Source organism: Entelurus aequoreus, linkage group LG16 (assembly GCF_033978785.1).
Source record: "Entelurus aequoreus isolate RoL-2023_Sb linkage group LG16, RoL_Eaeq_v1.1, whole genome shotgun sequence".
In the NCBI taxonomy this organism is placed as follows: domain Eukaryota; kingdom Metazoa; phylum Chordata; class Actinopteri; order Syngnathiformes; family Syngnathidae; genus Entelurus; species Entelurus aequoreus.
In genome coordinates this window covers 49,780,278-49,796,742 of record NC_084746.1, presented here as the reverse complement: position 1 = coordinate 49,796,742, position 16,465 = coordinate 49,780,278, and the positions used below count along the sequence as shown (strand labels likewise).

The 16,465-nt window shown below is 38.2% G+C and overlaps 2 protein-coding genes across 9 annotated transcripts in view; both read left to right on the top strand.

The window, feature by feature from the left end:
• Window positions 1-1,067: 1,067 nt before the first annotated feature.
• Window positions 1,068-8,665, top strand: LOC133631402 (ras-related protein Rab-12-like). The gene is made up of 6 exons (XM_062023600.1): window positions 1,068-1,083; window positions 1,296-1,392; window positions 4,303-4,441; window positions 4,548-4,637; window positions 6,464-6,568; window positions 7,349-8,665. The coding sequence occupies exons 3-6, from the start codon at window positions 4,424-4,426 to the stop codon at window positions 7,454-7,456; spliced, it is 321 nt and encodes a 106-aa protein (XP_061879584.1). The 5' UTR covers window positions 1,068-1,083; window positions 1,296-1,392; window positions 4,303-4,423; the 3' UTR covers window positions 7,457-8,665.
• Window positions 8,666-10,557: 1,892 nt separating this feature from the next.
• Window positions 10,558-16,465, top strand: part of LOC133631133 (microtubule cross-linking factor 1-like) — a 130,782-nt gene continuing 124,874 nt past the window's right edge. For all 8 annotated transcript variants that reach the window (XR_009821401.1, XR_009821402.1, XM_062023217.1 and 5 more), the window contains exon 1: window positions 10,558-11,592. Coding sequence is in view for 6 of the 8 variants with exons in the window: in XM_062023217.1 (XP_061879201.1) it covers window positions 10,876-11,592 (717 nt within the window). In the remaining 2 variants the exon portion in view is untranslated. The remainder of the gene's footprint in view (window positions 11,593-16,465) is intronic.

Genomic DNA, 16,465 nt, shown 5'->3' with positions numbered 1-16,465 from the left:
TCAAATAATATTATTTAGCTCATTCGTGTAAGAGACTAGACGTATAAGATTTCATGGGATTTAGCGATTAGGAGTGACAGATTGTTTGGTAAACGTATAGCATGTTCTATATGTTATAGTTATTTGAATGACTCTTACCATAATATGTTACGTTAACATACCAAGCCCGTTCTCAGTTGGTTATTTATGCCTCATATAACGTACACTTATTCAGCCTGTTTTTCACTATTCTTTATTTATTTTAAATTGCCTTTCAAATGTCTATTCTTGGTGTTGGGTTTTAAAAAAAATGCGACTTATTGACAGTGCGACTTATACCGGTATATGTTTTTTTCCTTCTTTATTATGCACTTTCGGCCGGAGCGACTTATACTCCAAAAAATACGGTAATAGTCTGTATCAGTGTCATGAACTATATTGTACTTAATATAATTGTATCAGTGTATTAAAAGTTAAAGTTAAAGTACCCATGACTGTCACACACACACTAGGTGTGGCGAAATGATTCTCTGTTCATATAATAGTCTGTGTCGGTGTGGTTGTTGTGTAATTTGGTTACAATTGTGCACCAACCTTTTAATTATGTGGTATGTCTGAATTAATACTGTATTGTGTTGTCCTTGCTGACATTTCCATACACAAAGGTAGCACTTATGTGAGGTGACATTTAGTCCCCAGCATGTTTTGCATGTATTTAGGTTGTCACTCTTAGTTAGCTGCTGTACTTTGTTGTTTTGAGCACAAACAGTTTAGCAGTCCGCCATACAGTGTTCAATCCCAAAATAGTCCCCCAACATGCAGGCAGCTGCCGTGACGGGGCAGCTCCATTTCTGTCCCTGCAGTCCCGTGACACACAAGTCATCAAAATAAACAATCCGCCGCACACTGAGGAATATTAAAATGATTTAAAATTCCAAGTGTGCAAAGCTTTTGAGGAAAGGCGAAGAAAATATGGACATTAATCTTGAATTTTTTTGCAGTTTTTAACCCAAATCCTGCTTTTTCGTGTGCTTCCCTCATAGGAGTTGATTTCAAAATCAAGACAGTGGAGCTAAGAGGGAAAAAGATCCGTCTGCAGATATGGTGAGATAACTGGACGCAAGTCTTTTAGATTCTTTACATTGCATCCCTCTTCTGTGTGCCACGTCACGCCGCTCCCATCCTTGCATTGCTGTCAGGTACGGCAGTGATGGCTGCTATTAACACATCTTTCCCTGTCGACTAACACCACTCTCCACCTCACCTTCATGTGCACCCTCCCACCTTCTGTGTTGGCTGTGTTTGTCATGATGAAGAGCACACGTCAAGTTCCAACACCGCCGCACCCTCACCTCATCATTACTTCTGTCTCCTCAATGTGACTCACGGGGGCGCCAGCGAGTCAGGCCGCAGGTACAGTAACATCGAAGCACTCGTCACGCAGCTAGGTCGGACCTGGTCGTGCGTCAAGAGCACTAACAAGTTCACACTGCAGTGCGTCCATATGTGACTTTAATCAAGCTGCAATAGATTTGTTAAATACCCAGTGTTTCCCATAAACTGCCAAGATACCTGTGGCGGTGGGGGCGTGGCTATGGGCGTGGTCACCATGACATAATCGAGTAATTTGCATAATTTACTACAATGATATGATTTTCTCTAAAAAGGCTCAAAAAATGTATACTTACTAATTAATAATAACAGTTTTGTTTTAAACGTCCATCCATCCATTTTACAATATAATTACAACACTTTATGTATATATTTATATACAGATTTGAACAATAAGTTATTCACTGAAATATATTTATTAATTGTGGTTCTTACAAAAATATATCTTATAAAATATAAAAGCTAAAATGTCTCTTAAAGCTCCGCCCCTTTAATTAGTGCATACTAAATAATTTAACTTTAGCCTACTACTACAACCATATTATTTACCAGCAACATAAAGTGAAACAGAGGCAGAGGTGTCTTGCCACAGTCAGTAACAAATAAACAGAAAACAGTAGTGGTGAAATACAAATAAGGCAACGAGAGAAGTATCCTACACTTTTCTTTTGTAAAGTAAATCTGAACAGCCTATATGGGCATCTACATCAACTATATGATTTGCCTGAGAAGCTGGACAGGACAAAAAAAAACAAAAAAAACTTTATTTTTTATTTATTTTTTTTAATTTTTATTTGTGGCGGACGTAATTCTTTCGTGGCGGGCCGCCACAAATAAATGAATGTGTGGGAAACACTGATACCTATTCTAAATTTTCAGTCCTGTGTAGAGAATGCTAGAAAGGCTTATTTCAAGGTCCTCCAAATTTTTCCCGGCGAGTATCGCACAGACTACAGAAAATTTGAAGGACGCGACGGGCCATTTTGATACAATTTGTACATTAAATATGCTAAAAGCAATCCAATGTTGGTCAAGATATGCGAAACTGAACAAAACAGCTTTGCTTTGTGTAATATTTGACAAAGCAAATCCATGCAATATATCTAATATTTGTCATCAATAATAAATACATTTTTCTATACGCAGAGGGACATTAATGAACCCACTCTTTTAACACCCTTGCCTCACTTATTAGGATTATATTAAAAATAAACAACACTGATTTAATGAGAAACATGCAATAATAACATCAGTGTTAAGTCACAATTCTACCCATAAGAAACATTATGTAATGTTTTTTCAGTTTTTATAGGTTGCACAAATCATAGAATAATACAATTTGATGTCTGCAAATGCTGAATTTGGACTGGTTAGAAATTATTTAAAGTAGAATTTATATTTTCTTATCCGTATTGTTCATAACTGAATTTATTAACTTATTTTTGGTCTGTAATCTTAGTAGTATTTTCTAATCATATAATAAATGTTTCCTTAAAATGACTTTATTATTGTAATATTCCAGCTATCTTTTAAAACAAATGGCTTTATTGATTCTATAACTTGATTATGATTTTCTATTTTATTGTTGTCAGTGTTATCCTAATTTGAGTTAGAAAAAAACCAGAGCCAAAACAATAAGTAGGAAATGGCAAATATCTAATGTGACCTGGCCTTACATTTGCTCTCTTACAGCAAGATGGAATAAATGTCTGCGCTAACTTAAAGGGGAAGTACACTTATTTAGGAATTTTACCTATTGTTCACAATCATTATGGAAGACATGATGACAGATGTATTTTTTTAGAATGCATTCTAACTTGTAAATAAAAGTCAGCTCAATGGGAAGTCCTCTATTCCACCCATAAAACCAAATATAAAAAGCGCCAACAATACTCCATTTACATTTCCTGACTTGAATATTAACCAAGTATTAGTGATATTGTTATTATAAACGCTAAGTTAACACAGACAAACTATTTATAGCGGCGCCGTAATCACAAGTTTGTGTGCCTATGTTTACATCATCGAGTGGTAACCTGTTTCCTCGCTTCCGTGCAAGTGTAAGTTTATTGTAGCTCATAAATCCTGCCTCTCACCTGGATAGTAGAAGGATGAGGATGTAATCCGACATATTGGTACACTTTGACAGCCAATTTAGACTCGGAAATGACGAGAACGACATGAAAAGACGCAGAGTTGGCTTGGGCATCCTAGTGACAGCAGACATTGCACAGTAAGTGATGTTTTGTTTGTTGACTCTCATGAAGTCTGCAGTGAGTGTTAATCAATGATGTTGCAGGGAAAAAGTAAACGTGATGCGTTTTTTAAACGAATGCTTAAAATGTTTAAAATGCGTAAATGTTAAGCAGCTGGGATAGACTCCATCACCCCCCGCAACCCAGAGGGGGACAATCAGTAGTAAATGGATGGATGGATTATAAATGTGCCTGTTACTACATTACATATACACTTACAGCATGTATATAAAACTTTAATGGTGGTGTTTGGATGTTTTTAATAATACCTGAGATTTATATAGCGCTTTTCTAAGTACCCAAAGTCGCTTTACATGTTAAAAACCCATCATTCATTCACACCTGGTGGTGGTAAGCTACTTTCGTAGCCACAGCTGCCCTGGGGTAGACTGACTTTTAAGTGCTTTGTTGGCAGGATAGAGTGACCCCCATAGGCTCAATTGTAAGCAGACTTTTGATGGCATATATTTACTCTAGAATACATAAGAAAATAATAATATATGTGTTCTTGTCCAACATTATGATTGTGAACGATAGGCAAAATAATTTAAAAAAAGTCAAGTTCCCCTTTAAAATTAAATGTGTATCCTAATATTTTCTTAGTGCTTCCTTGCTGTTTTGTGCTGTTAGGAGTACATTTGTATTTACAAATAATATGTCTTCCTTCATGTGACAGGGACACGGCGGGCCAGGAACGCTTCAACAGCATTACGTCAGCCTACTACCGCGGCGCCAAGGGAATCGTGCTGGTGTATGACATCACAAAGCAGGAGACTTTTGAAGACCTCCCTAAGTGGATGAAGATGATCGACAAGGTGAACACACACGCTTATTTTGTTTACCTCACTAACTACATTATTTTAGTATTCCAAGTTGGAACGTGTGGTAGGCAACGTATCCTTTTTCTTTTTTTTATATCAGTATGCATCTGAGGAGGCAGAGCTCCTCCTGGTGGGGAACAAGTTGGACTGCGAGAGTGATCGTGTCATCTCCAGACAACTTGGAGAGAGGGTGAGTCCGCCTGTAGTTTCTATTTATTTTGTGCTGTCAAACTATACATTTTTTAAATCAGGTTAATCACACTTTTTAATTTTGATTATTGTGATTAATCGGCGCAAATTACCCATATTGTTTTTGGTGATATCAAGTATCCAATCCAATCCACTTTATTTATATAGCACATTTACACAACAAGAATGTTTCCAAAGTGCTGCACAGCCATGTTAAAAACAATATTAAAAACAATATTAAAAACGATATTAAAAGTAATATTAAAAACAATATTATGCTACACCAATGACTGAATAAAAACAAAGAATAAATGAATAGAAAACCAATACAGAGACAATATAAAAAATAAATATGATTAAAAACGATTTAGTAGTTCATTTTTAAATCTGATTAATAAAAATGTTTTGTTATCGTGATTAGTAAATTACCCACAGTTACTATTTGTTTTAGTGCTGTCAAACAAATATTTTTAATCAGATTAAAGTAAATAGTAAATTACCTATAGTTGAAATTAGGGATGTCCGATAATGGCTTTTTGCCGATATCCGATATTCCGATATTGTCCAACTCTTTAATTACCGATACCGATATCAACCGATACCGATATCAACCGATATATGCAGTCGTGGAATTAACACATTATTATGCCTAATTTGGACAACCATGTATGGTGAAGATAAGGTACTTTTTAAAAATAATAATAAAATAAGATAACTAAATTAAAAACATTTACTTGAATAAAAAAGAAAGTAAAACAATATAAAAACAGTTACATAGAAACTAGTAATTAATGAAAATGAGTAAAATTAACTGTTAAAGGTTAGTACTATTAGTGGACCAGCAGCACGCACAATCATGTGTGCTTACAGACTGTATCCCTTGCAGACTGTATTGATATATCCATCCATTTTCTACCGCTTATTCCCTTTTGGGGTCGCGGGGGGCGCTGGAGCCTATCTCAGCTACAATCGGGCGGAAGGCGGGGTATTGATATATATTGATATATAATGTAGGAACCAGAATATTGATAACAGAAAGAAATGGGGGGAGGGAGGTTTTTTGGGTTGGTGCACTAATTGTAAGTGTATCTTGTGTTTTTTATGTTGATTTAATAAAAAATAAAAAATAAAAAAATAAAAAACCGATACAGATAATAAAAAAACGATACTGATAATTTCCGATATTACATTTTAACGCATTTATCGGCCGATATTATCGGACATCCCTAGTTGAAATAGTATTTTGTGCTGTCTTAACGATTTTTTTTTTCAGACTTATCACACTTTCTAATTTTGATTAATCGCAAAGTAAATTGCTCATTGTTTCTTTTTTTGTGCTGTCAAACAATTTTTAATCAGATTAACAAACTTTTAAATTGTGTTTAATCACGATTAATTTGAGTAAATTGCTTGCATGATTTAAATCAACTTAAAAAAAATACTTTTAACATAAATGCAATTTTACTGTCAGGATGTCATACCCAAACATTTTTTAAATGTTTTACTTGAATTATGGTAGTTATCTTTCAGGTATCTGCTGTTTAAGTCAAGGAGCATGTGTAGTCTAATAAATGTATGTGGTTAATCTGTGTTTACATTACATTAATGCACTATTTTTTGGGTGATTTAAAACAGCCCTAATTTATTTTATTTTTTTACATTTTCACACATCTGAATGAAGATACAGCAGATTCATCCTAAAACTAAACAAAAGTGTGTTATTAGCACGGAAAACAATGTTAATATGGAGCAGCGGAGAACATCACCAAGAGATTTTATAATTGTTCAAGTTTTTTTTTCGAATTAGACTATCTGTGTGCATTCCAGTTTGCCTCTCGAATAAGTGGCATGCGTTTCTGCGAGGCGAGCGCCAAGGATAACTGTAACGTGAACGAGATCTTCCTCAAGCTGGTGGACGACATCCTCAGCAAGGTGGGTACTTATGTCTTTTCCTTACTATTTTTCATTTCATGTAGTTTTTTATACTGTTTACAATCCCTCAAAGATATATTACTACTACTACTCAAAGGCATATTCAATGTACCTTTTGCTGCTGTATGTGTCATGTTGCACAGCACACAGCACCAGACTACACACACACATACACATATAGGCATAAAATAATGCAAATCCTCTTAAATATTCTTAGATTTGTGTTGCTAAAAAGGTCAATCATGTTGAATTTGATCAATGTTACATTTGTATTAACAAGTTTATGCAACAGTAGCTTGTGCTATTTGGCAGCAACCAGCAGAGAGCGCCAGTCGCCAAGTCTAATGCCTCTTAAAGTTGTACAATTTGGACCTTCAGGACAAATATGCCTCATAATCATGAATTTTCAAATTGTCATCATGAATTCTATGTTTTATGTAATGCAAACAAGAAAAATGTGATGAGGACTAAACATACATAAATTATGTGTGGCAATACTGCAGTTTTTGTGCGACATTAGTTGTATATTTTGCCCAAAACATTGTGGTCTTACTCGGAATTGCTCAACTTTAGAGGTTCCAGGATAAAAATTAACAGCACTAGTATCACCCAAAACTTAGTAGAGGGCTGAAGTCTGCATTCTACTTCTTGGTTGTCTTTTGTTGACTGTTCTCTTGTGTGCTTCTCTGTGGGGGGGGGTTTTCCCGGCGCAACTAAAAGCTGCTACACTTCCCTAGTTTAGCAATGACAGTAAAAGTTGTGTTGTATTCTACCCTCCAGATGCCGCTGGAGGTTCCCAACAAGGAGCTCTCTGGCAGCCTTTTGTCTCTGCAGCCCGAACCTGAAGTGCCTCCAGAGTTGCCCCCTCCTCGCATGCGCTGCTGCTGAGTCCCACACACACACACACACACACACACACACACACACACACACACACACACACTCACACACACAAACAAAACCACCCAATATCCTTTACGTGCAGTGTGTTAAACTGAACACCATGGGGCAGCAGCGATTTGGAAGTGTTGCGCTCCAAAACTAACAGCTGGGTGGTAATGACACTTCTTGACATCCTTTACCCAGACTACCTCATGTTCCAGCTCGCTGTGCGCCCTCCAACATGTGCCTTTGAGGTAGCGAACCCTACACTTTTCCCCTGTTGTTAGTTTAGACAACTTTCATGCCCGGTCCCTTAATTTTGTACATCACCCTGCAGGAGTGAGACGTGGACTTGAAGTTACAAAAAGCACACTTGTATTTGTTGTTGATGTAAAAGCATAGGCGGGTGTGTTGCTGCACTGCACAGTCGCAGGTAGGTGGCCTTTAAGTATTAGATTTGTTTGGAATGGCTGTCAAATAATTTGTTAAACACTGATTGCAATCAAGCTGGCACATGACCAGGCAGCAGGAAATTGATCGCCAAGGCAAACTGTTTTACTCCAAGTCTTATTAGACTGGCTTTCAATATTTTCAAAACTCTTCTTTTTTTTTGCAGAGAGTGTTTGAATGACTCAGGAGACTCGCTTCATTATTACATGGAGCAGTTTCTTCTTCTTCTGCTGCTATGAGGGAAGTCCAATGTTTCTTTGTATTGTATAATTTGGACCAGAGTGGGACGTCCCATCCCCTGCACATTTAAAAAAAACTAAACAGTCTATGCACGAGTCCTCCAAATATCTGTTTAATGTTCTTATACTGTTTCTTTCTTTCTTTGTTTTTAGCACAGTAGCTCAATTGATACTTGGATGCGGCCTGTTATGATTTTTGTAAAGGTTAAGTTTCATACTTTTGGGGGAACGGTTTTGCCAAATTAAATGCTACCAATGTGACCATCAATGGTTGGTTACCTTTTAGAACTTTTGTGACACGATTTTGACACTAATCCGCATGTTGTCAACATAGCAGCGCTATTACCGCTTCTGTCGTTTAAAACTTCTTTTTTTTTTTTGAACAACATACCATTTAAGGCGACGTGTTTGCTATTAAAAGTGTTTAAAAAAAAAAGATCTCATTAGAGGTTTGGACTTGTTATGATTGGACTTTATGTGCTATTTATAACTTTTGGCATTGTGGAACTAATGAAATTAAAGATGTCTATATTTATTACCAACTTTTATTTGACTCTGGGGTTTTTTGTCGCATTTAGAATGGTTAGTTGCTATTTTCTAGCATGGCTTGAAGAGTTTAGTATTGAATAGGATCATTTTCAACTGTTGACATGATACTATCCTCCCATTTTTTATAGAGATGTCCGATAATATCGGCCTGCCCATATTATTGGCCGATAAATGCTTTAAAATCTAATATCGAAAATGATCTGTATCGTTTTTTTAATTATCGGTATCGTTTATTTTATTTTATTTTTATTTTTTTTATTAAATCAACATAAACACAAGATACACTTACAATTAGTGCACCAACCCAAAAAACCTCCCTCCCCCATTTACACTCATTCACACAAAAGGGTTGTTTCTTTCTGTTATTAATATTCTGCTTCCTACAATATATATCAATACAGTCTGCAAGGGATACAGTCCGTAAGCAGACATGATTGTGCGTGTAACGTTTAACAGGGACCTTATCTTCACCAGACCTGGTTGTCCATGAAATTAGATTGTTTAAAGGGTTCTTAAAAACCAGGTCCAGTCCAGATTATGTCCAGGTCGGGCTCAGCAACACACACCTTCACTTTTGGGAACTTCAACAACAGATTGCATATAATCTGTAAACAAAATTAAATTTTCAAAATAAGCATTTGTATACAGTCCATACTATGTCCAGGTCTGTGTATATCGGTATTGGTAATTAACAGATATCGCCAAAAAAGCCATTATCGGACATCCCTAATTTTTTTACTGCTTATCCATCTCGGGGTTTTCGGGGGGGATGGAGCCTAACCCAGTTGCACTCTGGCAGAAGGTGGGGTACACCCTGGACAAGTCGCCACCTCATTGCAGGGCCAATGTTATTTAATGTATTTACTAACTTGATTGTTTTTCTATTGCCCGCAGATATGCAGACGGGAGTTATCAATAACAGGTGTCATGTTTACAGTTATGTATGTATACATTAAGCTTACTACATTAGATAAAGATACAAATCACAATGACATCCAATACAAAAGCTAGTATCACAAATTTGGGTTAATAATACCTCTGAGGCGGCACGGTGATACAGGGGTTAGTGCATGTGCCTCACAATACAAAGGTCCTGGGTTCGATCCTGGGCTCGGGATCTTTCTGTGTGGAGGGCCAACACAGATAGACAACATTCACACACTGCGGCCAATTTAGTGTTGCCAATCAACCTATCCCCAGGTGCATGTCTTTGGAGGTGGGAGGAAGCCGGAGTACCCGGAGGGAACCCACGCAGTCACGGGGAGAACATGCAAACTCCACGCAGGATCGAACCCAGGACCTTCGTATTGTGAGGCACCGTACTGCCTCAGAGGTAGTCCATCCATCCATCCATTTTCTACCGCTTATTCCCTTCGGGGTAGCGGGGGGCGCTGGAGCCTATCTCAGCTACAATCGGGCGGAAGGCGGGGTACACCCTGAACAAGTCGCCACCTCATCGCAGGGCCAACACAGATAGACAGACAACATTCACACACTAGGGCCATTTTTTTTTTACTGTTGCCAATCAACCTATCCCCAGGTGCATGTCTTTGGAGGTGGGAGGAACCCACGCAAATTTGTGATACTAGCTTTTGTATTGGATGTCATTGTGATGTGCATCTTTATATAACTAGAAAGTATGAATTAATTTGGAAAGGCAGGTGTTTCCCCTCATTAATGTGCAGGTGTACCCTAAAACTAAATCTATGTTACCAGTGAAGCTTTTCAAACAACGGAGAGGCAGTTGGTGCACGTCACGAGATCTGCGCGTACCCGACAGCGCGCGCGCGCGCGCCCTTTCGTATGTGTGTCAAACTGCGCATGCGCCTCGCAGCCAATCGCGGGCGTCACACCGCAGCGATTGCGGATCTGACAAGTCTGCGGCAGCGCTACCAGACTTGGAGGGGGGACAAGGCAGAGGGATGGACTCCCGGTACCGAGAGGGACACGGGGGCCGATCCTAGTGACGCCTCGGCGGCCAGCATGTCCCCTAATCCAGTCTGACTGCAGCCCTCCTCCCTCCCGAGGGGACCACAATGACACCCTGGTGAGTGGATGCACACACTGGACAGTCATTCACAGGATGCCCATCGAGAACCGGGCCAGGAAGACGCTCCGGAACTGCCCCCCGTCCTGCGGTGCCGTGGACCCGACGCTTTCTAACCACCCTCCTGGTGTCAGTGTACGATGGAGAGCTCCAACGGCTCTGACACCAGACCCAGCCAGCACCAGCCGGAGAAGAAGAGACCGAACCGGGTTTCCTCCCCGGCCAGACCGTTCCTGAAGGATGTCCACGCCTGCTCAGCCAAGCCGCCAACTATCGGACCCAAATCCTCCAAACTCGGCAAGCAGCTGCAAGCTCCGAGCCGCGGCTCCAGACGTAACATCACCCCGCTCAAAGAGAAGCCTGCCGCGGCCAGGAGCAGCACCAAGGCCGGAGGGACCAAGCCCAACAGGCTGCTCCAGCATGGAACACCGGCCGCCGGCAGCCCTGTCCTCGCTAAGGCCAAGAAGGGGAAGCTCATCCCCATCAGCCATGGTTCCCCTGTCAGGGTACCGACCGGACTCCTGGTTACCCAGACCGACAGCAGCTCGGACCTTTCGGACTGCCCGTCCGAGCTGGCGCCGGCGGCTAGCAGCGACGCGGAGTCCGGGACCGGCTCCAGTGACCGGGATCACCTGGGAGCGGACCTCCCGGCGATGCATGCTGCAGCCGCAGTGAACACCAGCGAGCCTAATCCGGTTCCCAAGGGGTCAGCATGTCCCGTCCAGTCCGGTCCCCGGGTCACTGTAGAGAAAGCCAAAGCCACGACGAGTGCACAAGGAGGAGGCAAGTGCGGCACCGACGACGACGACCTGCTGAGGGAGATTGAGGACTTGAGATCTGAAAATGATTATTTGAAGGTAAGCAAATCTTTTTGTCCGAAGCAATGCTTGCATGGTAAATGTTGACTGAATCTACTTGCAGTTCCCATATTTAGTTGAAATGCACTTTTTGGATCTTTTATACCTTCTAAGTCAGGTGTGTCCAAAGTGCGGCCTAGGGGCCATTGGCGGCCCGCAGCTAATTGTTTACCGGCCCGCCACACATTCTGGAAATGCTATTGCAAAAATAAATTAAAAAAAAAAAAAAGTGGAATGAGGTGAAATCTAACTAGAAAAGTTGCAATGTTGACACAAAGCTGCCATGCAGGCTGTTTTTTTCCTTTTGTCTATCTTTATTATTCTTTTCTTGCCATTGCTCCAAAAAAACCTAAATCTCCCAGAACAACATTAAAGTAATTTAAAAAAAAAAAATACATTTATGCAATTGTATTAAGTGTGTTGACTAAATTACATTAATTATTTTAATGACATTGTTTTCAATTAATTAACATGAACTGAAAGCCATAAACATGTGCTTTAATAGGTTTATGACAGGGGTGTTCTAAGTGCGGCCCTGGGGCCATTTGCGGCCCGCAGCTAATTGTTTACCGGCCCGCCACACATTCTGGAAATGCTATTGCAAAAATTAAAAAAAACATTAAAAAAAGTGGAATGAGGTGAAATCTAACTAGAAAAATTTGCAATGTTGACACAAAGCTGCCATGCAGGCTGTTTTTTTCCTTTTGTCTATCTTTATTCTTTTCTTGCCATTGCTCCAAAAAACAAAATCTCCCAGAACAACATTAAAGTAATTAAAAAAAAAAAAATTACATTTATGCAATTGTATTAAGTGTGTTGACTAAATTACATTAATTATTTTAATGACATTGTTTTCAATGAATTAACATGAACTGAAAGCCATAAACATGTGCTTTAATAGGTTTATGACAGGGGTGTTCTAAGTGCGGCCCTGGGGCCATTTGCGGCCCGCAGCTAATTGTTTACCGGCCCGCCACACATTCCGGAAATGCTATTGCAAAAATAAAAAAAAACATTTTAAAAAAGTGGAATGAGGTGAAATCTAACTAGAAAAAGTTGCAATGTTGACACAAAGATGCCATGCAGGCTGTTTTTTTCCTTTTGTCTATCTTTATTATTCTTTTCTTGCCATTGCTCCAAAAAAACTAAATCTCCCAGAACAACATTAAAGTAATTTAAAAAAAAAAATTACATTTATGCAATTGTATTAAGTGTGTTGACTAAATTACATTAATTATTTTAATGACATTGTTTTCAATGAATTAACATGAACTGAAAGCCATAAACATGTGCTTTAATAGGTTTATGACAGGGGTGTCCAAAGTGCGTCCCTGGGGCCATTTGCAGCCCGCAGCTAATTGTTTACCGGCCCGCCACACATTCTGGAAATGCTATTGCAAAAATTAAAAAAAACATTAAAAAAAAGTGGAATGAGGTGAAATCTAACCAGAGAAAGTTGTAATGTTGACACAAAGCTGCCATGCAGGCTGTTTTTTTCCTTTTGTCTATCTTTATTATTCTTTTCTTGCCATTGCTCCAAAAAAACAAAATCTCCCAGAACAACATTAAAGTAATTTAAAAAAATAAATTACATTTATGCAATTGTATTAAGTGTGTTGACTAAATTACATTAATTATTTTAATGACATTGTTTTCAATGAATTAACATGAACTGAAAGCCATAAACATGTGCTTTAATAGGTTTATGACAGGGGTGTCCAAAGTGCGGCCTAGGGGCCATTGGCGGCCCGCAGCTAATTTTTTACCGGCCCCCCACACATTCTGGAAATGCTATCGCAAAAATTAAAAAAAACATTAAAAAAAAGTGGAATGAGGTGAAATCTAACTAGAAAAAGTTGCAATGTTGACACAAAGCTGCCATGCAGGCTGTTTTTTTCCTTTTGTCTATCTTTATTATTCTTTTCTTGCCATTGCTCCAAAAAAACAAAATCTCCCAGAACAACATTAAAGTAATTTAAAAAAAATATTACATTTATGCAATTGTATTAAGTGTGTTGACTAAATTACATTAATTATTTTAATGACATTGTTTTCAATTAATTAACATGAACTGAAAGCCATAAACATGTGCTTTAATGGGTTTATGACAGGGGTGTTCTAAGTGCGGCCCTGGGGCCATTTGCGGCCCGCAGCTAATTGTTTACCGGCCCGCCACACATTCCGGAAATGCTATTGCAAAAATAAAAAAAAACATAAAAAAAAAGTGGAATGAGGTGAAATCTAACTAGAAAAAGTTGCAATGTTGACACAAAGCTGCCATGCAGGCTGTTTTTTTCCTTTTGTCTATCTTGATTATTCTTTTCTTGCCATTGCTCCAAAAAAACAAAATCTCCCAGAACAACATTAAAGTAATTAAAAAAAAAAATTACATTTATGCAATTGTATTAAGTGTGTTGACTAAATTACATTAATTATTTTAATGACATTGTTTTCAATGAATTAACATGAACTGAAAGCCATAAACATGTGCTTTAATAGGTTTATGACAGGGGTGTTCTAAGTGCGGCCCTGGGGCCATTTGCGGCCCGCAGCTAATTGTTTACCGGCCCGCCACACATTCCGGAAATGCTATTGCAAAAATTTAAAAAAACATTTGAAAAAAGTGGAATGAGGTGAAATCTAACTAGAAAAAGTTGCAATGTTGACACAAAGCTGCCATGCAGGCTGTTTTTTTCCTTTTGTCTATCTTTATTATTCTTTTCTTGCCATTGCTCCAAAAAAACAAAATCTCCCAGAACAACATTAAAGTAATTTAAAAAAAAAAAAACATTTATGCAATTGTATTAAGTGTGTTGACTAAATTACATTAATTATTTTAATGACATTGTTTTCAATGAATTAACATGAACTGAAAGCCATAAACATGTGCTTTAATAGGTTTATGACAGGGGTGTTCTAAGTGCGGCCCTGGGGCCATTTGCGGCCCGCAGCTAATTGTTTACCGGCCCGCCACACATTCTGGAAATGCTACTGCAAAAATAAAAAGTAAAACATAAAAAAAAAGTGGAATGAGGTGAAATCTAACTAAAAAAAGTTGCAATGTTGACACAAAGCTGCCATGCAGGCTGTTTTTTTTTTCTTATGTCTATCTTTCTTTTTCTTTTTTTGCCATTGCTCAAAAAAAAAAAAAACAATGTTATAATGAATTATTGACCTATTCAAGGCTCCAATTATTTAAAATATTTCACTTTAAAAAAATGTATGTGGAAAATATTGCACAAAATATTGTGTGGTTGCCATACAAAAACATCAACATTTTCTTTGACAAAAGAGCATAAAACAAACAAAATAATAGTTCAAGCGTAAAATGGACAGATATATCTGAAGTTGATCTTGTAACTTAAGTGTTGAAAGTAAAGAGAAACTAATAAAAATGTATCACTTTATGAGTGGGGCACCTTTGGATCCCAAATATATTTAATGGGATTGTATTTATCTTTTCACTGTGATTACTCAAAAATAATAATGAATTAAAATCAATGGTGTCCTGCATTATTGATCTTTTTAAGGCTCTAATTACTTCACATCAAACATTGCTTTCTGAATGTTTTGGGCAGTGGGGGAAATACTGCATATTTCAGTTTTATTATGAAAAAACAAAGTTGTCTTTGACAGAAAAGGCATAAAACCTTTTTGGTTTTTTAACTTTATATCAACCTGAAGGTGATATACTGTAGAGATTTACTGTAATCGTTAAATAAATAAAAATAAATAAATAATTTGACTTTTTTTTAACGTTTTAATGACTTGGACCCTTTATGGTCCCCGGGAGCCCTAAAGGTAAAAAAAAAAAAAAAAAATAAAATCCATATATTTTGTTATGGTTTGAAAATGAAAAATATCAAATGGCCCCCGCATGCTTTATTTTTTCCGTGTGCGGCCCTCAGTGGAAAAAGTTTGCACACCCCTGTAATCTAAGTCAACAAGTAGGCTAATTTTTAAACCAACAACGTTACAAAGATAATTTTCTTTTTCTCTTAATGATTGTCACACACACACAGTAGGTGTGGTGAAATTATCCTCTGCATTTGACCATCACCCTCACCCTCACCCCTGGGAGGTGAGGGGAGCCGTGAGCATCATTTTTGTTGATTTAACCCCCAATTCCAACCCTTGATGCTGAGTGCCAAGCAGGGAGGTAATGGGTCCCATTTTTATAGTCTTTGGTATGACTGGGCCGGGGTTTGAACTCACGACCTACCGATCTCAGGGCGGACACTCTAATGATTCTCACTTTTTGTTTGCACAGTCAGCAATATGTCTTACTGTGTTTATAGCTCGCAGATTAACTCAATATGATGTGCAGTCGCCTGCATGATGCAGGTATATACATTCATAAGCAGCTTTGGCATGCCTGTTAAAAGTTACATGCATTTACAATTATAGGCCTATAACTTTGGGTGCCGTGCAAGGGATAATTCCATCCATCCGTTTTACTACCGCTTGTCCCTTTCGGAGTCGCGGGGGGTGCTGGAGCCTATCTCAGCGGCAATTATGTTATTCTATTTTACATTGAACTTTCATTACTGTTATTTTGAATTTAGAGACTGAGACTTAGTTAGAATGACTTCCTTTTATTGTCATTCAAATTTGAACTTACAGTACAGATAAGGACGACATTTCGTTGCATTAGCTCGTTGTAGTGCAGGATAAAAGAGCAATTAGGTTCAGATATAAATAAGTAGATTACTGTACAGATAAATGTATTGCACTTTTGCATATGCATTATGTATGTTATATTGTCTTTGTATCATTGCATCAATGAATCATTGAAAGATAAGACTTTTTCTTGTATATGAATGTAATTTGAATGCGCAGGTGTACCTAATGGTTAGGCCTGTAGGATTAAAGC

Coding starts and splice junctions, on each gene's coding strand:
- LOC133631402 (XM_062023600.1), top strand. Junction 4,638..6,463: donor CCAGACAACTTGGAGAGAGG/GTGAGTCCGCCT, acceptor TGTGCATTCCAG/TTTGCCTCTCGAATAAGTGG. Junction 6,569..7,348: donor TGGACGACATCCTCAGCAAG/GTGGGTACTTAT, acceptor TCTACCCTCCAG/ATGCCGCTGGAGGTTCCCAA.